The 22,335-nt window shown below is 43.9% G+C and overlaps 1 protein-coding gene across 6 annotated transcripts in view; it reads left to right on the top strand.

Moving 5' to 3' along the window:
• Positions 1 to 22,335, top strand: part of LOC137428973 (KAT8 regulatory NSL complex subunit 1) — a 241,691-nt gene that overhangs the window by 194,548 nt on the left and 24,808 nt on the right. For all 6 annotated transcript variants that reach the window (XM_078780889.1, XM_068118907.2, XM_068118909.2 and 3 more), the window contains 3 exons: positions 4,718 to 4,839; positions 9,554 to 9,608; positions 17,899 to 18,005. In XM_078780889.1, the coding sequence (XP_078637015.1) occupies positions 4,718 to 4,839; positions 9,554 to 9,608; positions 17,899 to 18,005 (284 nt within the window). The remainder of the gene's footprint in view (positions 1 to 4,717; positions 4,840 to 9,553; positions 9,609 to 17,898; positions 18,006 to 22,335) is intronic.

The raw sequence follows: 22,335 nt of genomic DNA, 5'->3' as shown, positions 1-22,335 counted from the left end.
TTTAGGGTGTCGGGGTTGAGTCCAGGTTTTTTCAGAATGGGGGTAACAGCAGCAATTTTGAGGGATGGTGGGACGATGCCTGTAGACAGGGAGGAGTTTATTGTTGCAGTGATAAGTGGAGAGAGAGCAGGAAGGGAGGCCTTGACAAAGCTGGAGGGGATGGGGTCAAGAGTGCAGGTGGCAGTTTTCATTCCTATGAGGAGTTCAGAGAGGTCAGTAGGGGAGACTGGGGAGAACTGAGACAGGGGTTGGCAGGATAAGGGGGGGGGGCAGGTGGTTTGAGGGGGAGTAGGTGCGGTGGTGGTTAAGCTGCTGTAGTTGTCAATTTTGCTTTGGAAGAATGAAAGGAAGGAGATGCAGTTGTCTACTGTGAATGACTGGTTGGTGGTGTCCAGGGGGCTGAGGAGTTTGTTTATTGTAGAGAAGAGTGGTTTTGGGTTTCCAGAGCCAGAGTGGATAATTTGAGAGTAGTAGGCGGAGCGGGCGCGGGAGAGGGCATCTTTGTAGTGTTGTCGGTGGTCCTTATAGGCTTGGGAGTGAATTGTGAGACCTGTTTTATTGCGGAGTCTTTCAAGTTGGCGAGCACGAGTTTTCATCAGGTGGAGTTCAGGGGCAAACCAGGGAGCAGAATGGGTGAAAGAAACTGTTTTGGTTTTTTATAGGCGCAAGTTGGTCAAGGCAGGAGGAGAGAGTGTGGTTGTAGTAGTCAGTGAGGTCAGAAGGGGTGTAGAGGTCAACGAAGGGAGAAGTGGACATTTTTTCAGAGAGGGTGGATGAGAATGAGGTCGGTGAAAGAGCGTTTAGCTTACGGAAGTTGATAGTGCGATAATGCCTTGGTGCTGGGGTGGGGATGTTGATGGTCATAGTGATGGCTAAGTGGTCAGAGAGGGTGAGGTCGGAGCCAGAGAGATGGTGCAAAATTAATCCAGTAGAGCAGACAAGGTCCAGAATGTGCCCACGGTTATGGGTAGGAAAGTTAACATGTTGAGTGAGGTTAAAGCAGGTGAGTAAATCAGTGGTCAGTGGTTATTGTGGAGTCCATGTGGAGTCCATGTGGATATTGAAATCACCGAGGAGGGGGAGAGGGAACAGAGCTGGGTCAGAAAGTAGGAGAAGTCAGACAGGAATGATGGGTGTGGTTTGGGAGGGCGGTAGACGACAGCCATGACTGACTGTGTGACCAGAGAGTTTAAAAGCCAGGTGTTCAAATGATGGAGCAGAAGAGATGGAGATGAGGCTGGTCTTGATGTCCTGTCGGTGAATTACGGCAATTCCACCACCTCGGCCCTCCGAGCGTGGTTTATTGATGTAAGAATATCCATTGGGTGTAGTGAGGTTGAGTGAGAAGTAGTCCAGAGGTTGTTGCCAGGTTTCAGTGAGACAGAGAAAGTCCAGTTTATTTTCCAGAATGTCGTCGTTCAGGATGAGGCTTTTGTTGTTGAGGGCCCGGGTATTGAACAGGGTGAGCTTGATGTTGCTTTGTACGGTGGTGATGAACTCAGGTGATTTAGCCAGGGTTTGCAGACAGGAGGTGCGATCGTGTGCGTTGCTGTGACCATGTGCGCTGGGACGATGAGTGGGAGTGCGCTGAGCCGACCAGAGTACGGGAATGAAGTGACCTGTTTGTAAATAAACAAACTTACAACCGGAGCCTCTGAATGTATCTGGGTCGTCGCAGGAGTCCGTGGGATTTGATTGCAGAGTGCAGAGATGCATGATGGGGTGGAGTGAGTATTGAGCAGAAGAAGCCTTGCGGCGGAGTACCTTAGAGCCATGCCAGGCAGGAGCGAAGGGACAAGTAAGAGGCCAACATTGAGGAGGACGAGTAATAGACCTGAGCCTCGTCCTGGTGGTGGGGTAGCTGTCTTTATCAAAAACTCTCTTCCTCACTCGCCCTGCACTGCACTCTCTCCACCTCACCCCCAGGAGTACCTCTGGCTACGGCTTCCCCTTCGCTCCCACCTTTTGTCCACATGTGTTCTGTACCGTCCTCCAAACAATGATGACGCAAATGACATCTCGCTGTCTGACAACATGGGCCAACTTATATCCACTCATCTCAACTCTCTCTTCCTCATATGTGGCGACTTCAACTGTCATCATTCCAGCTGGCTGGGTGTGGGTACCTCTCTCACCAGCCACGGCACCTCAGCAAAGGACTTCTGCGACCAACTGACGGCCACAATCTGTGAATTTCCCGACCTGGATCTCGGTCAACGGAGCGTCTTCTCTTCTGGACTTGGTTGTGACAAACTTCCCTGCAAATGTCGGTTATGACAAACTTCCCTGCAAATGTCTGCTGCTCTTCTTCTGCTCCAATCGGTTCTTCTGATAATTTGCTTGTTAAAGTGGACATCTCTCTGGCCATTCTCAGAGAGCCTCCTCAGCGTCGACGAGTGTGGCATTTCACTCAGGCCGACTGGCACGGTCTTCAAGCAGCCATCAATCATCTGGACTGGTCTCACATTTCTACTGCCTCTGACATCAACTCTTCCTGGGAATTCTTCCAAAGTTAACTGCTCTCTCTCATGCACAGATTTATCCCATCTCGTCTTCAGTTGTCATACCCTTCCTCCCGTCCATGGTACACGGATTCTTGTGGTGAGGCAGTTGCGCTGAAACAACTTGCCTTTGCCTTCCGTTGTATTTGCCTTCCAAGAGGCAATCTCAATTGGTTTCACAAAGCTCGGAACAAGTTTGTCTACCCTCAGGAGAGTCAGGAAACACGATCTCTCTACTCTCACAAACAACTTTGCAAGGCATCCACAAACAACTTCGGATAATGAAACTTTGTTCACTTATCCAACTTCACGAGTTAAATCGAGCACGGAGACTGTCGTTTCACATTCCTTGCTGCCGATACCGCTTCTCGGGCTTCTATAGCACCACAGAACGATCCTGGATCTTCTATTCAATATGATTCTAGTTGGTGCAGGGACCTTCAATCTTTGACAAAGCGAGAATCTTTTGGCACTTTCCATTTAGCCGTTTCCAATGCAATACTGCCCTCCACAGTCAAAATCAGCTCATAACATCACTTCTATCATCCCTTGAGTTTCACATATCCATGTAACATCAAATTTATATCATGTAAGAATGGATTTTAATCATTAATTTATATTCATTTACCAATGTCGATCTTAAAATGCAGTTACTCATGCATACTGGCCATAGCAGCTAGCTTTTCACTGATATCGTCCCAAAGACTACAAAAATGAATGTCGGACTAAATGTTGATCTCGTCTTTTCTGTTTCTGACTTGATTTCCAAGAATTCCTCTTTCCTGATGCTTGGTGTTGGCTTAATGGTTAAGGTGGCTGGCTTGAGATCCTCGGGTCTTGAGTTCATCCCCCTGTCATGCCATTGAATTAACACCAGGCAGGTCGACTCAGCCTGTCATCCTTCTGAGGTCGGCAAAATGAGTACAAGCTCGCTGGTAAGGGCCATTGCAACAGTGGCTGGCACAGCACACCCCCAGAAAATGAGGGGAGTGGGGGCACGGTAACTTGACATTCTGCATTTAAAATGTTAGGAGCACGAACAATTCCCATGGATTGGCATCCTTGGGGGTGAGGAATTTCCTCCTTCGTAAATGCCCCAGTGAGTGCGGTGAGAAAAGCAGTGATATTTTTGTGACGTCGCTGGTACCTAGACTACCCCAGGAAGGTGACAGAACGTTCCCCAACCTTGTCGTGTGTGTGTTGTGTTGTGCTGTGCTGTGCTGTGCTGTGCTGTGCTGTGTTGTGCTGTGTTGTGTTGTGTTTTCCACTACGAGCCAAAGATCATGTGAAATAAATCAATAAAGAAGGCCCAGAAGAAGTAGATAGACCAAGAATCAGATGGTGAGATGAAATTGAAAAAAAAATTCCCCGAATACATTTGCCACATATTGAAAGGATTAGAACAGAATAGAGCTTGTTGAGGGAGACCTTTGTCCTGCAGTTCACTAAATGAGATGGTCAAGTCAAGTTGAGTCAAGGCGAATTTTTTCAGCCCCTTGTGTTTCCATTCTTTTAGTTTTGTTTACGACTCGTGATTTTTTTTTTTTGGGGTTGCTTCTGTTTGATTTGTTGTTTGTTTGTTTTTTTGCTAGCCCACTTATCCTATGGAGGAGCACATTGTTCGTCCTAAGAAATGAGTTGATTAAGTCGCTACAAATGTCCCAATGGTGTATCGTTATTTTGGTGGTTAGTTCTTTTTTTGTAACTCGTCGGGAGCAAAATGTTGTGTGTCCTCATTAAACGGTTTGCTTTTCTCTGGTTTTTATTTCACTGTTCAATGCGCTTGCCAATTCCATAGTTAGCCACATACCCATCTCTTGTTAGATTAATGAATGCACTTTTGCTGCATTCTCAATTTTTGCAACGCATGCCAGTCAGTCAGCCATTGCTAAGTTTGTCAATATTATCGGTTTACCCATCTTGGGTATGGTAAACCAAATTTAAGAGTATTAAGGCAGTACAACTTGCAGCGGACTTCACAAGCAATTCAATTCAAATATCTCCCTTTAATATAATAGAGGTCCAGCATTTATTTAGTCCTTAAAAACAACACTTATGACCGTTATATTTGTCCTTCCATTGTTTATTTTTTAGAAAAGTGTACCTTTTTATATTCGTTATATTTCCCAGTATGGATTTTATTTTTTCTAATCACAACGTATCTTTCTATTTCCTTGGTTGCATTCGGTGCATCATGGATTGTTTGGTCATCACAGAGCTCTCAGCGGAAGCGTCGTGGGGAGAGCTCATTTGACATCAACAATATTGTTATCCCTTTGTCCATGGCAACGACGGCACGTGTGGAGAAAATACAGTACAAGGAAATCCTCACACCAAGGTGTGTCTGCCTTACAAGCCCTTCAGCTGACTTTTACTATGCATTTTTCCCTAGTGTAAGTGCAGTATTGGGGCCACATTGGAATCATTTTATGAATAAATCTGTAATGAAAAAAAAAAACACAACTAGAAAGCATCTCGAAATGCAAAGCCTGTCCACGTCTGCTTTGCAGTCGAACTATGATACACTTGAAAAAATCAACTTTAAAAAGGTAAAATTGTATTAGTTGCTGTTCTCCATATACTCATTATAAAGGTTTGCTGAAAATTTGATGAGCAAAGCTCAAATGTAAAGTAAAGTTATGGATTGGACAGACACACTGAAGCTCAAATGGTAAGTAAATAAATAAACACAAAACAACAACAACAACAACATGCATTTTAAAGGCCATTTTCCCTGCTAGAGCGGGGGTTAGCCTTGCGGTCCCCATGACAATCTTCTCCATTTTGCCCTATTTTCTGCATCTCTCCTTGTTAACCCCCTTGCCCGCATTTCTTCTTCCACCATCTTTAGCCAAGTCTTTTTCGGTCTTCCCCGTCCTCTGCTTCCTTCTACATTCATTTCCATCACTCTTCTCAACCAGTCACTTTCATCCTTCCTCAACACATGACCAAACCATCTCAACCTGTTCCTCTTCACAGCATCAATCACAGGCTCTATTCCCATCATCTTTCGCAATTCATCATTTGTCTTCCTCTCTCTCAACGATACTCCACACATCCACCGAACCATTCGCATTTCCACCCTTTCCAACCTTCGTTGCTGCTCTACGTTTATTACCCATGTCTCGCTCCCATAAATCATAACACTTCTCACACATGCAGCATACACCTTTCCCTTCAGCTTCAACGACACTCCCCTCATCATCAGCACGCCACCCAGTTCCCGAAACTTCTTCCATGCACATCTCACTCGAGCAACCGTTGCCGAGTCTGATCCACCTTCTCCATTCAGCATGTCTCCGAGGTAGCAAAATGTTTTCACACCTTCCAGCTTCACGCCATCTCCAAGATCCAACTCAACATTTCCTCCATCTGCAGCTCCCTCTGTGCACACCTTACATTTGAATGTAGCTGCCACACTGGTTAATGACCCTCTCAGACCACTACATTTTTGATGAACCCACTCAGCGCACATTGTACATTGAATGGAGTTCACTCCGACACCCTTCCTACACACAGCACAGGGCCACTTCCCAGTTCTTTCCACCTCACCACATGCTTTACCACTTGCCATCACCTTCGTCTTTCCGATATTCACCTTCAGACCTTTTGTCTCCATACATTCCTTCCACGTGGTCATCTTTTCCTTCAGTCCATCCATACTTTCCGCAATCAACACCAGATCATCTGCATACAACAACTCCCACGGTAAACCCTCCTTTACGTTCTGAGCCAGCACCTCCATCACAGCTACAAATAGTAATGGACTTAGTACCGACCCCTGATGCACTCCCACCTTCACCTCAAACTCACCACTGTTCCCGTCCTTCGTCCTTACAGCTGTGCGCGCTCTTTTGTACATTGCCATCACTACTCTGATCAACCATTCCTCCACTCCTAACTTCCTCAATGCCCATGTCAATACTTTGCGTGGTACCCTATCGAATGCTTTCTCCAGATCAACAAACCCAAGAAACAACTTCTTCCTCTTCTCCATGTACTTCTCCTGCAACTGCCTCACAATGAAAAGCGCGTCTGTCGTTCCTCTTCCTGGCATGAATCCAAACTGCATTTCGTCGATCTTCACTTTCTTCCTTATCCTCCTCTCCAACACCCTTTCCAATACCTTCATTCCATGCTCCAATAACTTTATCGCTCGGTACGAGCCACACTCCAGAGGGTCACCTTTCCCCTTGTATAGAGGGACGAGGGTACTCAGTTCCCAATCCACTGGAATGCGGCCTTCTTTCACCACCAGATTACAGATCTCTGTCATTCTCTTCACACCCCAACTTCCCGCTGCCTTCAACATATCTCCCACAACTCCCGTCGGCCCTCCCGCTTTTCTACCCTTCATTGCTTTTATCGCTTCCTCAACTTCCTTCTCAGTTATCTTCTCTGCCGGTCCTAAAACAGGGTTACTCTCTATGTTAGGTTACTAAATAAATAAACACAAAAGTGGTTACAAAACTGGTCTGTCTCATGCTGTGTGGTGGACGGGCTAAGGTTTATTTGTACTTACTGTGACTTTGCCCTTTGACATTTTGACCCAATTATTAGTAAGTTTTCTCAATATTCTCATGACAAGGATTTACTGAAAATTTGATGTAAAAAAAAACAAAACAAAAAAACCCAAATGGAAAAAGTTATGGCATGGGCAGACACACTGACACAAAAAAAGAAGCTATTGCAAAACCCCTTCTCTCACTGTCCAGGGGGGTGGGCTCATTGGTTGTGAGCGCATGTAATGCATGTGAGCGCTCTCCTAAATTTCACAAAACATTGATCATTATGTTCTCTTATGATGAAAGGGAACGAAGAACAGGAAAACAAGGGAGGAGTGCAGGAAACGATGAAACAAAGCATGTAAGGGGTTGGTTACGATGGGTTAATGGGGTTGATGGGGGTTATAAAGATAATGGGCCAACATTGGAGTTGTGGAAGATAAGATGACTTGGCAGTGCACTGCCTTCTTTTTAAGGCCGAGACAGAAGAGTGGGAATATATAGCCTCTGCAATGTGGTTCCATAGACGGGATAAACGATGAACAAAGAAGTTAGGTTGTTCAGTCATCCTTTATTTTAGAAGTTAAAGAGGAGGGGGTTAGTGCAAAAACTTGCATCCTGGAGTTGCTGGGGATGTTTCGAGGACTGAGAGAGCAGAGGCAGCAATATCGGAGAAGAGGCAGTCAAAAGCCCTGATCTTGCTGTGTTGCGAAGGCACCAGCCCTTGTCCTCCGTCCTTGCTGTATGGCATTCCAATAATGTCGAGAACTTTAGATTCCACATAATCCAAGAGAGATGAGTGTGACGCTGGAGCACCATCCCCCTCAGGGAGAGTCGTACTCCATGAGCTATGGACGAAGGCCTTGTAGACTGTGATTCGCTCTGATTTTCCCAGGAAAGACTTTGCTACATCTATTTGCATTGTCCTCCAATGGAAGAGATCGTTTCTAAGGTTTAGGCCTCACCATCAGCCATGCCCTCTTCTGTGTCAACGACATAGTAAAGCTGAACATCCTCCGTCGATCTAAGTCTTTCCTTCGAAAATCAGAGCGACTGACGATCTACAAGGCCTTTGTCAGTAGCTCAATTAAGTACTGTTCTCCTCAAGATTGGTGCCCTGGCATCACATTCACATCCATGTCTCGTGAATTCTGTGGAATGTGAAGCTCTCAGCGTCATTGGAATCTCCTGCGATGATGCCGAAACATAAGCTCTTTCTTTCACATCACAAACAGGTTGGTCGGTCTGTCTGTCTGTTTTCTATCTCTCTCTCCCTCTCCCTCTCGCTCTCCCTCTCCCTCTCCCTCTCGCTCTCCCTCTCCCTCTCCCTCTCCCTCTCGCTCTCCCTCTCGCTCTCCCTCTCGCTCTCCCTCTTGCTCTCCCTCTCGCTCTCTCTCCCTCTCCCTCTCGCTCGCCCTCCCTCGCCCTCTCCCTCTCCCTCGCCCTCTCGCTCTCCCTCTCCCTCTCTCTCCCTCTCTCTCTCTCCCTCTCCCTCTCGCTCTCCCTCTCGCTCGCCCTCTCCCTCTCCCTCTCCCTCTCGCTCTCGCTCTCCCTCTCGCTCTCGCTCTCTCTCCCTCTCCCTCTCGCTCTCCCTCGCCCTCTCCCTCTCCCTCTCCCTCTCCCTCTCGCTCTCCCTCTCGCTCTCCCTCGCTCTCTCACTCACTCTCACTCACTCTCCGTCCTCCTCTCACTCTCACTCTTCCTCTCCCTCTCGCTCTCGCTCTCGCTCTCTCTCCCTCTCCCTCTCCCTCTCCCTCTCCCTCTCGCTCTCGCTCTCGCTCTCACTCTCACTCACTCTCCCTCCTCCTCTCACTCTCCCTCCTCCTCTCACTCTCACTCTCCCTCTCGCTCTCACTCACTCTCACTCTCACTCTCCCTCTTCCTCTTCCTCTTCCTCTCGTTCTCCATCCCCCCCCCTCCCCCCACCCCTCCCGTTCCCCTGCCTCTCCCCCTTCCTCTCCCTCTCTCCAGCTTGCATGTGTTCTTGCAGTAACCTCCAACTGGTCAAACTCAATATAACTACGCTGTCAACGCACCACAAACACGTTCTTCGCATCTCTCGTCTATGGAACCACCTTCCAGAGGCCATTCTTTCCTACTCTTTCATCCAAGGCTTCAGGAAAGGCAGTGTGCTGCCACCTCGTGTCATTCCCCCATTCTTACCCATGATCTTTATTGCCCCCATTAACCCTTCCTAACCTAACCATCTAACTTGCTAGTGGTGCCCAATTATTGTACAATTATCCCATTATTAGTTCAACATGCACTTCCAATGTTGGAATTTTTTTTCATACAAAATAGAAAACCGTCCCAAAAGTACTTATTCAACTGCAACAACTCTGACAAGTAATAGTATCCACTTGCATTGAATGTTTTACTTGTAGGCGTCCCACACAGTTGTCTTTAGACCGTTATTATTTCCTTGATTTGGTGTAAAGTGCAAGATCACCTGTTGTGGCGTGGGCCACAATTTAATAAGTGTATCCTATGTTGCTGGAGAGGATGACTGTTCTTGCGAAGGTATTTTGTCTGACTCATTTTTTTTAGTTGGAAGTTGATGGACATAAAAGCAAAACCTGAAGAGGATGGAGTCGATGATGAGGTATGTTTGATGAACTCACACACCACCTAAGTGAACTAGCCATATATTTGTAAGAATGTTGACATTTTTGATCCCCACTCACCCCCCTTACTCTTCCACTTTCCATATGAATAATGAAAGAATAGTTCTTTGCATATACATGTGGAGTATTAGATTTGGCTTGTTACCATGCTGTAGATAGAGTTCCTGGTTCGACCTCACTTTGCCCCAGAGTGTGACTTGAGTACTTCTTCCACTCAGATCTTCAATTTCAGTTTGTCTTTGCAAGGAATTCAAATTGCTCATTCCATAAATGAAAAAAACAGCGATTACATTTGCAGTCAAGTCACAAAAATGATACAAATCAACTCTTGGGGAAATGAAGCGTTGCAGCGGAGCAGGTTGAACAGCATCCCACTATAAGAAATAAATAACCCCTTGGGCGACTGCCGTTTTAACCCCCCATGCTTTGAGAATATTTTAAAATATATTACCTGAATTTGAGGTGAAACCCCCTTTTCAGCTTCCTGTAGGGGGTGGAACCGGATGGGGAACACATCCCCATGTGACCTTATTGTTCTGATGTATCGTACCAAATTTGGTCCATGTCGGTCATGTAATTTGTGAGGAAAATATGTTTCAGTGAATATAAGGGATTAGGAGAGGGAGCCCATGCCCCCCCCCCCCCACACCACTCCCCCACCCCCTGGTCCCAATTTTCAGGAGAGATACAGCCATGGAGAGAACACCTTAAGGATAGGGCATGGTCATGATGCTGCATGGCCAGTTTGGTCTGGATCCGGCTGTCGGTTTCTGGGAAGATTTTTGAATGAAATACCAATATTTGGGGAGCCCTCCCCCTCCCTTTACCCCCCCCCCCCCAAATGGGGGCACGTCCGGACAGGAGCACAACTCCATGAGAACTTGCTATCCTGATGCATCGCATCGTGCCAAATTTGGTCCATATCGGTCGGTTAGTTTGCGAGGAGATGTTTTAGTCAAATGTTAACATACATACATACTGCCAGACACAGTGACCTACTCTGAGGTTATTTCGCAGAAATAACCTAATAATAAGGCAATTCTCCGAGTACTATATGTACATCTGATAATTATAGATTTGAAAACGGCTAGTTCAATCTCCACTCAGCCTTGCATACGCGCTTGGACCAAGGGTTTGTTTGGTCATGTACGCAATAGAGCCCCCGATCTTGTGTCTTTGGTGTATTTTGGTTCATTGGTGTATTTTGGTTCTTTGGTGTATTTTGGTTCTTTGGGGTCTTTTGGTTCTTTGGGGTCTTTTGGTTCTTTGGGATCTTTTGGTTATTTGGGGTATTTTGGTTCATTGGGGGTATTTTGGTTATTTGGGGTCTTTTGGGCCTTTTCGGTCTTCGGGGTCTTTTTGGTCTTCGGGGTCTTTTTGGTCTTTGGGGTATTTTTGGTCTTTGGGGTATTTTTGGTCTTCGGGGTATTTTTGGTCTTCAGGGTGTTTTGGGTTTTAAGGGTCTTCAGGGTGTTTTGGGTTTTAAGGGTCTTCAGGGGTCTTTGTCGTGTTGAGGATCTTAGGGGATTTAAAGGGTCTTCAAAGATCTAAGCCCAAGGGGTCTCAGCAGTCTAAAGGGTTGAAAGGTATATTCCAACAGTACCTAATGAATAGACAGGATGCAACCGATGTTCAAACAGTACCGGTACGTCATTAATTGATATATAGTCACACGGCTTCACCGGCTCACGGCTTCATGGACCATGTTTTTCACTTTTATATATATATTTGAAGAAGAAGACAATTTGGTCACGAATATACATACAGTGCCGATCTCACCCCTTTTCAAATTTTCACCTTTTGTTGCCTTTTAGCCTGGAATTAAATTTCATTAAATCAGACTTTTTCCACCTTTATTTACATACTAGCCGAAACCCGTGGAACATCCACGGAAGGGAGGATGTGGTGTATGGATAGAGTGTACCATTATGGATGGCATAGGGGATTTGCTTGTCCGAGTAAGAGTTAGGAAGAAAGATGAGAATGAAGAGTGCGTATATGAACAACGTATTTATTGCAATCTACTTACATGACAACGCTACGATATACTTTTGAAAAATGAATGGATTCGTAATAGGAATCGGCACAGCACCACTCTGGCCACACTGGCGCAGTGGTATGTGTGAATGGAAAGGAACAGCAGTAGAACCATAGACTTTTAAAAAATGAACGGATTAGTAAATCGACTGGAATTAGCCCCATACTGGCGCATTGGTAAGCGTCAATGTCAAGGCAGAGCAGTAGGAATATAATACAGTGAACGCAGTATCAGAGGTTGAAATTATTTTAAAACTTCTGGATAAACAATGTTTGGGATAATGGTAAGCCGACCTGATGAGGTTAGCGTACACCGCGATCGACGACACCGGCAAAAATGCATGCTCAGGATTGTCCACTCAGTGGACGGCTTGCTGTCGCCTTCGACTGTCCAATCAGCGGACGGCTTGCTTCGCCTTCGCCCAGCAGACACCAATACGATGGCGTCGTAAGATGGCGTCGTATCGCCAGTTAATCGGATGCTTTTGGGCCCCAACGTCGGCTAATTCAGATTTTTTGAGTATGGCTGTACGTGATAAACAGAGAGCGCGGTTCGTAGATCGTAAATCCATTAGTGCCGTGGGCATCGGGTCACTGGGTGCGGCGTAAAAGGGATAACAAAGTCGAGTCCTTACGCTATTATTATATAGACTAGCCGAAACCCGTGGAACATCCACGGAAGGGAGGATGTGGTGTATGGATAGAGTGTACCATTATGGATGGCATAGGGGATAGATGGTAAATCCATTAGTGCCGTGGGCATCGGGTCACTGGGTGCGGCGTAAAAGGGATAACAAAGTCGAGTCCTTACGCTATTATTATATAGATACTCCCCGTCGATGTGCTTCTGTGGTAATCGCGAATATGAGTCACATACACGGTCACAGTGCCTGACGCCACTGTGACCGTGTTTTGATTAATAAATCTACGAGTCACAAAACACGAACCGAACTCACCTCAAACAGTAAAAAGGTGCAAATCGCTCCTAGAAACCAGCTCACCTCTTCAGACCTCAACACACCTCGATAAGTAACGGCAGCGCTCATGGGATCTTCTTCTTCCGTTAAGCTCCAATTTTTTCTCTTTAAGTTAAGTCCAATCAGTCCTCTCTGCTCGAAGTGCTCAGGCCATGCCTTCCCGCTCTCATACTTTTATTTCCGTTCGGTGTAGAAAGAGATTGACATATCGTTCGTCTGTTTTCAGCTCGTTATCTTTAAGCTTCCTTACGTCTCGCCACCTGCTACACCTCTCTGAGTTACGAGGATTTATGCAACGCACCCCGAGTATCGCAACGTCACTCCATTTAACTTTATTAAAATGACGATAAACACGTTTCCTTATATATCCTAATGTAAATGTTCAAGGGAATAAAAAGACCATTTGGTTCACACCACCCATGTTCACACCACTCGACTGTCCAATCAGCGGACGGCTCGCTTCGCCTTCGCCCAGCAGACGCCAATACGATGGCGTCGTAAGATGGAGTTGTATCGGCAGTGAATCGGATGCTTTTGGGCCCCAACGTCGGCTAATTCAGATTTTTCGAGTATGGCTGTACGTGATAAACAAAGAGCGCGGTTCGTAGATCGTAAATCCATTAGTGCCGTGGGCATCGGGTCACTGGGTGCGGCGTAAAGGGGATAACAAAGTCGAGTCCTTACAGTATTATTATATAGACTAGCCGAAACCCATGGAACATCCACGGAAGGGAGGATGTGGTGTATGGATAGAGTGTACCATTATGGATGGCATAGGGGATTTGCTTGTCCGAGTAAGAGTTAGGAAGAAAGATGAGAATGAAGAGTGCATATATGAACAATGTATTTATTGCAATCTACTTAAATGACAACGCTATGATATACTTTTGAAAAATGAATGGATTCGTAATATGAATCGGCATAGCACCACTCTGGGATTGTCCACTCAGTGGACGGCTTGCTGTCGCCTTCGCCTGTCCAATCAGCGGACGGCTTGCTTCGCCTTCACCCAGCAGACGCCAATACGATGGCGTCGTAAGATGGCGTCGTATCGGCAGTTAATCGGATGCTTTTGGGCCCCAACGTCGGCTAATTCAGATTTTTCGAGTATGACTGTACGTGATAAACAAAGAGCGCGGTTCGTAGATCGTAAATCCATTAGTGCCGTGGGAATCGGGTCACTGGGTGCGGCGTAAAAGGGATAACAAAGTCGATTCCTTACGCTATTATTATATAGATTATATCGTAACCCACAACTTCCAAGTGAAAAACAAATTCTACAAATTTCAGAAGATTAATTAAAAATACAAAACTAGAACATCTTGGTTAAATAAGTGTCCACCCCATTATACTCTGTTCCACCTTGTATTTCCTTGTGCACATGCACAAGCACACCATTTTTATAGATGCAAGAATGAGGCTCGTTAAAGACCGAGGTAACTGGTGATAAAAAGGCAACAAACTGAAAGTCGGGCCACAGTTGCACACAAGCAAGTGAATGCATGTTTGCAGTCCTGTAAGGAAGAGTGTAATTGAACAGAAGAAGGTGGTTCCACAAACCAGATGTAAAAGTTGAAGTGTGTAATAAGCCTGGATTTTGTGTTATCAGCAAGAAGGGGGTTACTGTGCATTCCTTGTCAGAGAACAGAGGGAGCTAGATTTGAAGAGAGGCAATAAAAAGCGGAGCTCACCAACCTATCTGTGATGAGACCACAGGTCATGTGATTTGTCTTCATTGCTGGAGATGCCAAAATATTGAGAGTTCAAGCTTCCACAATTTCCACGAGATAGATGTGATGCTGAGGCTCTAACCAATCAGAGGGACCAGTACTAAATTTAGCTATGACCAAAGGCTTTATTCGCTGTGGGTAGTTCTGATTTTTCGTTGAAGCATCGACGTTTCTTCGTTCTGCTCTGTTCAACTTATCGTTTGCTCATGGTCAATTTCTGTTGAGGTAGATCTCAGCCTACCTACTGGTTAATACAATAATGGTGTAAAACAAAGCAAACAAAACAAACATAAACATAATAAAACAAACAAAGTGAAATCATGGAGCAAAGTCATGGAATCCATCATTGCTTCGGATATCAAATCTTTCCTCTTCTCCAATGGCCTGATCTCTGACCATCAATTTGGTTTCAGACCAGGCCACTCTACTCTGGACATGCTGCTTCTGCTGTCTCAACAATGGATGGAGGTCCTCAAAGCCAAACAGGAAATTAGAGCTGTCTCCCTTGACATATCACGTGCCTTCGATACGGCTGGCACCCCGCTCTGCTCAACAAACTCTCCTTTGGTATCCAGGGAAATCTCCACGCATGGCTTGCGGACTTCCTCTCTAGTCGTAGTCAACGTGTGGCCCTGAATGTGGTTCTCTGATCTCCCCTTCCTGTTCAGGCTTGACTTCCCCAAGGCAGTGTTCTGGGCCACCGTGCTTTTTCTGGTCTTCATCAATGATCTCTGACTCTCTTGAAAATCCTCTCTACCTCTTTCTGATGACTCCACTCTCTGCCGCTCCATTCCTCATCCTTCAGATCGGCAGTCTGCAGCCTCCTCACTCGCTGCAGACCTGGACAAAATCACAGACTGGTCAAACAAGTGGAACATGTCTTTCAATCCTGACAAATCCCACACTCTTACTATGTCTCTCCGAAAAGACCGACTGGACAACCCTCCCATCTACTTTCTGAACAATCCTCTCCAAGAAGTTCTGTCACTCAAGCTTTTGGGTCTCACTATCTGCCATGATCTTTCCTGGGAAAACCACATTTCCAATCTGGCAACCAAAGCCAATCGCCGACTGGGAATCCTCCGTCGTGCGAAGTCCTTCCTTGGCACACCTGAGCTCCTCACCACATACAAGGCTTTCATCCGCAGCTCAATGGAATACTGTTCTCACCTCTGGGCCGGTGCTCCTGCCTCACACCGAGCTCGGCTTCACGCTGTTGAAACCAAAGCTTTCAGAATCATTGGAATCTCCCGCGATGAAGCTAACTCCGAGGGCCTTTCACTTACTCACCGCAGGCAGGTTGGTGGTCTTTCTGTCTTCTACCGACTCCTCTCCGGCCTTGCTCCCCCAGCTCTATCTGTGCTCTGTCCCCCAAATATTCCTACAGGTCGCACAATATCTGCCTGCAACCCTCTTATGGTTAAACTGCCAAAATCAAGACTCTGCTCACCTTCACTCCTTCATTCCTCTTTTCTCCCACCTCTGAAACAAACTCTCCCACTCCCTTCAATCCCACTCCTCCCTCCAGGTCTTTAAAACAGCTGTTCACCACCATCTCTTATCTTCCCCCATCCAAAACCTTGATCTTTTCTACCCCTGCTAATTTCAACCCAGATCCACTTTTTTGAAATTGCAACTTCTTTCCTGGAAGTCCTTGCAATGTCCTTGTGCTTTAGACTTATCCCACTCTCCCCTCCCCCCCCCTTCCCACTCCTCCTCCTCCCAAGCCCCCTCCCTCACAGTTCTCTCGATGTCCTGCTCTCAAATGTTATGTTTGTGCTTCCCCTTCTCTCCCCATCTTGTCTACCGCTACCCTTATTATATGTTTTGTGTGTCGTTTGATTTTTTGTGTGATAAATGTTAGCTCTTTCACAAGCCTCAATCCTGCATACAAAAAAAAAAACAAAGCCTCTTTGTTTGTCGGTCCATGAGCTTCCTTCAAATTATGACAAAAGTCATGGAATCCATCAGAATTTATATGAAGTCCTTTTCTACAAAGGTCTGATCTCAGACCATCAGTTTGGTTTCTGACATGCTCACTCCACCATGGACATGCTTCTGCTGTTCTAACAATGGATGGAGGCCATTAATCTGATAAGAGATTAGGGACGTTTTTCTGGACATATTCTGATCATTTGATAATCTGGCACCCCACCTTGTTGTCCAAACTCTCAACTTATGGCATCAAAGGCAACCTTTTGTGGTGGGCGGCTGGGTGCATAGCTGTCAACGGGATCCTTTCACTTCCTCACCATGTCAATGCTGGAGTGAAACAAGGCAGTGTCTTGGGCCCAGTTCCGTTTTATTTATTTTTGTAGACAAAGTCGAGGCTCGTGGAAGAGATGGAACACAGACCATGACAGAACACAGTGGAAAGAAGAGAAACATTCAAACACACCATCTTCCAACAAATGCCCCTCGTTGTTTCTGTGTACTCTACTGCTGGTGCATTTCCCTGCTTCATGTTGTTCTGTCTTGTGTTCTAGCTCTTTCTCAAGCAACTATGTAAATAAAAAGGCCTCGAGGTTTGAGAGATTGAACCTATTCTAGTGGTCGATTCGGGAAATCGCCGGGTTTGTTTGACAATCCTTCGAAGCAACAGGGTTATAATGAGATTTGCCAGGATTGAAAGATTTATTCCATTTATCAGACAGGTATCTGATCAATTTCAGATCAGAACTTGCTGTCGCCTCGTTGTAGCTTTGCATAACAAATGCAACTGGAGGCATGCTCGAGTCATCTAATCTACACATGAGAGGGGATGCTGATATGGAGAAAAAAAAAATCAGGGTAGGTCAGCTGGTGGAATGCTTTGAGAAGTTGAGTTCATCCCCGACTCTTTTGGGCTTAATGGAAAACTTCTGTTAAGATGCAGTCTCAGGGAGGGAGTGTTTCCTCCACAAACTTTGCTTTCCAAGGTGGTAATATAAAGTCAGCTGGCCCTCTCACTTCAACCGACCAATAAAATGATTCATCACTGAAACACAAGTCCACGTCAATTGAGTTGCATAATTCCACAACGTTTAGCTTCGGTTCCACGTAAGTTTGTGGTCTTTTTGTAAAGACTTGACCCATCAAATGTCCCCATATATGATAATCGCATAGATTCAAGTCCAAGCCACAAGTGGACAACATCCTTCGACTCTAGTGCCTGTCTGGACACTTAAGAGAAATGTTCATGGAGAAAGTCGACAACTCTTGCAGTACGAGTTGTGCATTCCTTCATGGAAGATTGTGTGCCCGTTTTTCGATCCTTCATCCATAAGTGACAAAACACTGTCCCACTCGTTCATTCTATTGATGACTGCTTTTATTTACTGTGGCCAAAAATGCACTGGACATCACATTATGATCTGGTGATAGCATTCATTGCTTACCTGCATTGAAGGAAAATGAAAAGTCAACATTCTGTTTGACCTCCCCTTCCCCGTGTATATTTGTGTGCATTGTCACTTTGTTTATTCAAGAAGGGACTTGTAATTTATTAGATTTGGGAAGTGTTCATGAATGTTAAAATTGTGCAGGTGGAGGATCTCTCTGACGAAGCATTTGAAGCACGGCATGCGAAGTACGAGCAGAAGGAACAGGCTCGCTGGAATTTCTGGTATCCCTCCATTCATCGACGCACAAGGTATTTGTGAGTCAACATTAAAAAAAAATGAGTGATTCGTTTTTGACAATGATGGTTGCTGTTACTCTTTCAATAATCAATATTAAGGATCATTTGCTGTTGTGTAATTTCTAACTGATCTGGGGTGATTCCCATAGGGCAAAGCCATCCAGAACAGTATGTATGTATGTATGTATGTATGTATATGTAATATGTATGTATGTATGTATGTATGTATGTCCCCTCAAACGTACACAAATCAGAGCTCAGGATCTGGTCACATGACAGGATGATGTGATTACGTCTGTGATGTCATTATGGCGTACAACGGCTGACTCCACACTCTGCCATTTTGATACCTTTGCCGTTCAGGCCGAACATATCGTTGAACCTGTCATATATCACAATCGCCATGCTCTACCTTTACGTTTTTCATTGTGTAAAACATAAACACACCGATTGTTAAAATGACCATCAAATATCGAAAGGATAGGCGTTGGGGATCTTCCAATGACACAGTATGTACAGGCCTCACCTTCAGGCCGCTTCACACAAATTAGTCCAGGTTTCTTTATGCAGTATTATCGTTTTTATAATAATAATAATAACAACGTTAATAATAATAATAATAATAATAATATAGTAAATATAATCATAACACTGCAATCCCTTTGTCGTGACTGCAAAGTTTCGAGATTGAAGCGGTGTATGGCTGGTTCATCGTTGACTCGAAACATATAGAATAAATCATGCGTCTCAATGTAATCTCTTCACTTCCAATGGTGACAGCTTAGAGACTTGCAGTACTTCAAAAAAAATTAATACTTACATAATTTGTTAACTGGTATCCCCTCTCAGGTCACTATCCTCTTCAACTAAAATATCAAACAAGCCCAACTACGCCGCTGTTAAGACTTTCAGTCTTGTTTAATAACTAACCATCCTTTACAATGTCATAAAAAGCACAATTTAATGGATAATTAACGAGAACGGCACTGTGTAGAGATCATACAGAGAGCATACCTCCACAAGGTTGAACAGTTTCCGTTGTGTATCCCACTGATAGGCCGGATCTGCATCCGTACCTGAACCAAAATCCAATCAGCTTGGTAATGTTACCTACCTAACTCGTCCACCAAGTTTTGTTGTAATCTGTCCACAACTTTTTAAGAACGTTTTTAGCCCTATCCTCTCAATTGTGAAGAATTACTTTGAAAATTATCGGATCCACACCGTCACCAAAATCCAATCAAATCGTCCGTGTCACACCATGTTTGCCAAACCAAACCAAGCTTGTGAATTATCCACCATGTTTGTGGGAATCAGTCCTTAACTTTTTGAGATGTCCTGCTCACAAACAAACAAACAAACAAGTGAATACATAACCTCTGTCCTCCTTTGGTGGTGGAGGAAACGATGTGTGCATAATGCAGCACTCTTCAAAAAATTTAGAAACAATTTTAAAACTGCAATTAACGAGCAATTCACAGTTCAGAAATTTATTAATCATATGTATGCAAACTATGGCTATTGAGGAAACAAAACTAATCAGGAAATTGGACATGCAACATTTAAGGTTAGAATTGTCCACACGAGAACAGAGATCTTGGTAATTCACAATTAAACCACGCCTCCCTTAGAATCTGCGCACATCTGTCTGCATGTGCCCCATGTCGATATCCTCTAAAATCGGCCACCCTTGTGTTCCATGTCAGTTTTGTAATGGTGAGGATTCATTGAAGACCAAATGATTTTGTCCATGGAATTGGGATGCTTCATGGGGTTGACTCCGACGGCTGCTGCTTCCTAGTACAGCGTTGATTGCAGTGTCATTTATATGGCACTAGCAAGGTACCGTCAGGCTGTGCAGTTCTCTTGTTGGAGTCTCGCCCATCGAAATCAACCCAACAAATCGCTCAAGCTAAAATGGCCAAGCTTCACCACCCACAGAATTGTGAAAGAGCTCTGTCTGTCAATCCCTTTCTTCAAATGTAAAGTTGTTTGTGAAGTTGAATGTAAAGTATGATTTCCATTTTGCGTTAATTTCAGTCATGTTTTAGCATCACAACTAAACTTTTGCTCTCAGTGACAGCGTGTTGCTTTATGGATTGCATGAATTTGGGGGTCTGGCTTATTCAAACGGAAATAGAAACCCGTTTGAACATACCACAGAATTTTGTTACTTAAATTTTTTTTTTTTTAATGGAGCAAAAATAAAAATGCATTTCTGACAAATCGGAGGATACGTGGCACACGTGGCACACGTGGCACACGACATCGAGAGGTGCCTAAAACAAGGCCCCTCTTCCACATGATACACAAATTATATTTTAAAATCTCTGATAAGAGGAAGTCATAAGCTTTATAAAGATTTGTCTTCCATTCTTTATCGTTAGTAGTGTATATATGTTGCTTCTGGGACACTCATTTTCCCATTGACTTACATGTTAATTTTTCCCCTCCCTCATTGCCCCTAAACACCTCTATTTCTCTCACCCTGTTCTTTACGAACCTTCTAACCTTTTGACATGTTATCCTTATTCATTAGACCACTTAAACAATGGTCCATCTGTGTGAACCTGTGATCCTTCTGACCTTATGGACCTTTTAACCTTTTACTCTTAATTTCATCTGGTGAATCATCTTTGGCCCACTCAAACAACGACCCTACAAATATTTGTTTATGCGTGGGAAATAATTTAATTCTCTTGCCACTCCCTTCACCATCTAATATATTAACAAAAAAGATGTTTGAGTTTGGTTCTTTATTAAGATATTTTAACTGAGCTAAGATAAAATGGTAAACCTCCCTCAATGTTCTTGTTTGAGCGCCTCCAGTGCCACACACCATTTTTAAATTAAAGTATATATTTTCCTGGCAACCATCAAAGTTTTCCGTCCACTCAAAAATATTTCCATCTTTTTTACCCAATTCACTGGTATTTAAATTAATTCTCTTATTTGTTTTGTAAATTTTTTTACAAGTTGTCTTTTCAATTATTCCTATTTGATATTTTTCACATTCGTTATGTTTACCATTTATATACCAAGGTTGATTACACCTCCACCCTTTAGTCTGGTTAATACTTGGTTCTATCATTTATTTATTTATAAAAAAGGCGGCGGTAGCCCTTAAAATCCCTAACCCCATTATCTTATCACTAATATATGGATGGTTGTTGTTTAATGGCTTATCAGTTTTGTTTTTTGTAATTCTTGTGAGTAAAATGAACCCAAGATTTCTTCCCCATTCATATCATATAATTTGTAAGTCCAAGGGACTCTATCCATTACATCAATGATTTTAAATAATTCACGAGTCCATTTTTGTGTATAACCTTTTTCAAAATGGCTTTTCCATTTGTATATTCTTACCATATCACCAACTTTGAACTTGGGTTTTTTCAAATTAATCCCCATTTCATATTTTAATTTTGTAAATGTTTCTGATGGTTTTGATTTTGTTGATGAATGAACTGTATTATTGTAATTATCTACAATATCCTGAATTAAATACACCCATTTTTGAGAACCGAGTTGTGTGAATTTTTTATATAATTTCTCTTTTAAAGTACGATTAAAACGCTCAATAACAACTGCCTTTCCTTCATTAAAGGTGCTGTATAATTTAATACCCTTCCCCTTAAGAAATTTCATGAATATTTTGTTATAGAACTCTGTTCCCTCATCAGTCCATAACTTCTTTGGTTTCCTTTTATCCCGATCAAATATTAGCTTAAAGGCTAACATTAAAGTATCACCCCTTTTATTTTTTAAAGGGATAACCCAGGCAAATCTACTCCTCAAATCAATAACGGTTAAAGCATACCTGTATCCCCTGTCATTATTCAATTCAATTAAATCAGCGGACCATATGTGGTCGGTGTATTTAGAATAAACCTTCCTTCTTTTAAACTTTGTGATTATAGGTTTGTGTAATTCTTCAGCCAAAAGCTCCTCAGTCTTGATGACATCATTAGAGCCTAATAGTTTTTTGAGGAATAACCAAGACCAAGTTTCAATTTAGCATTTATCAAATTTCTCACAATAAACCTATCAACGTTCTCTCTCAACGTTGGATTTTGTATCAAAGACAAATTATACAACATTTCGCTGTCGGCTTTATGTTTTTCAGTCAACGTAGTGGTTTTACCATAAGCAATATCATGCTTCATACACACTTCGTCAACCCTATTTGTAGGTTTAGACCAAGGTTTAGGATTGTCAGCCTCATCTAATCTTTTATCCAAGTTTGTTCCTGGACCACAGAAAGAATACCCTGGAAGGTGTAATTCCCCTGGAATTCCAGTTGTTGTAAATTTACTTCCTGACAGAAACTTTTGTATGTCTC

The sequence above is a fragment of the Myxine glutinosa genome, chromosome 6, assembly GCF_964187855.1.
Source record: "Myxine glutinosa chromosome 6, kmMyxGlut1.1, whole genome shotgun sequence".
Taxonomy (NCBI): Eukaryota; Metazoa; Chordata; class Myxini; order Myxiniformes; family Myxinidae; genus Myxine; species Myxine glutinosa.
Note: the sequence above shows the minus strand (reverse complement) of the source record. Positions and strands in the feature narration are given on the sequence as shown.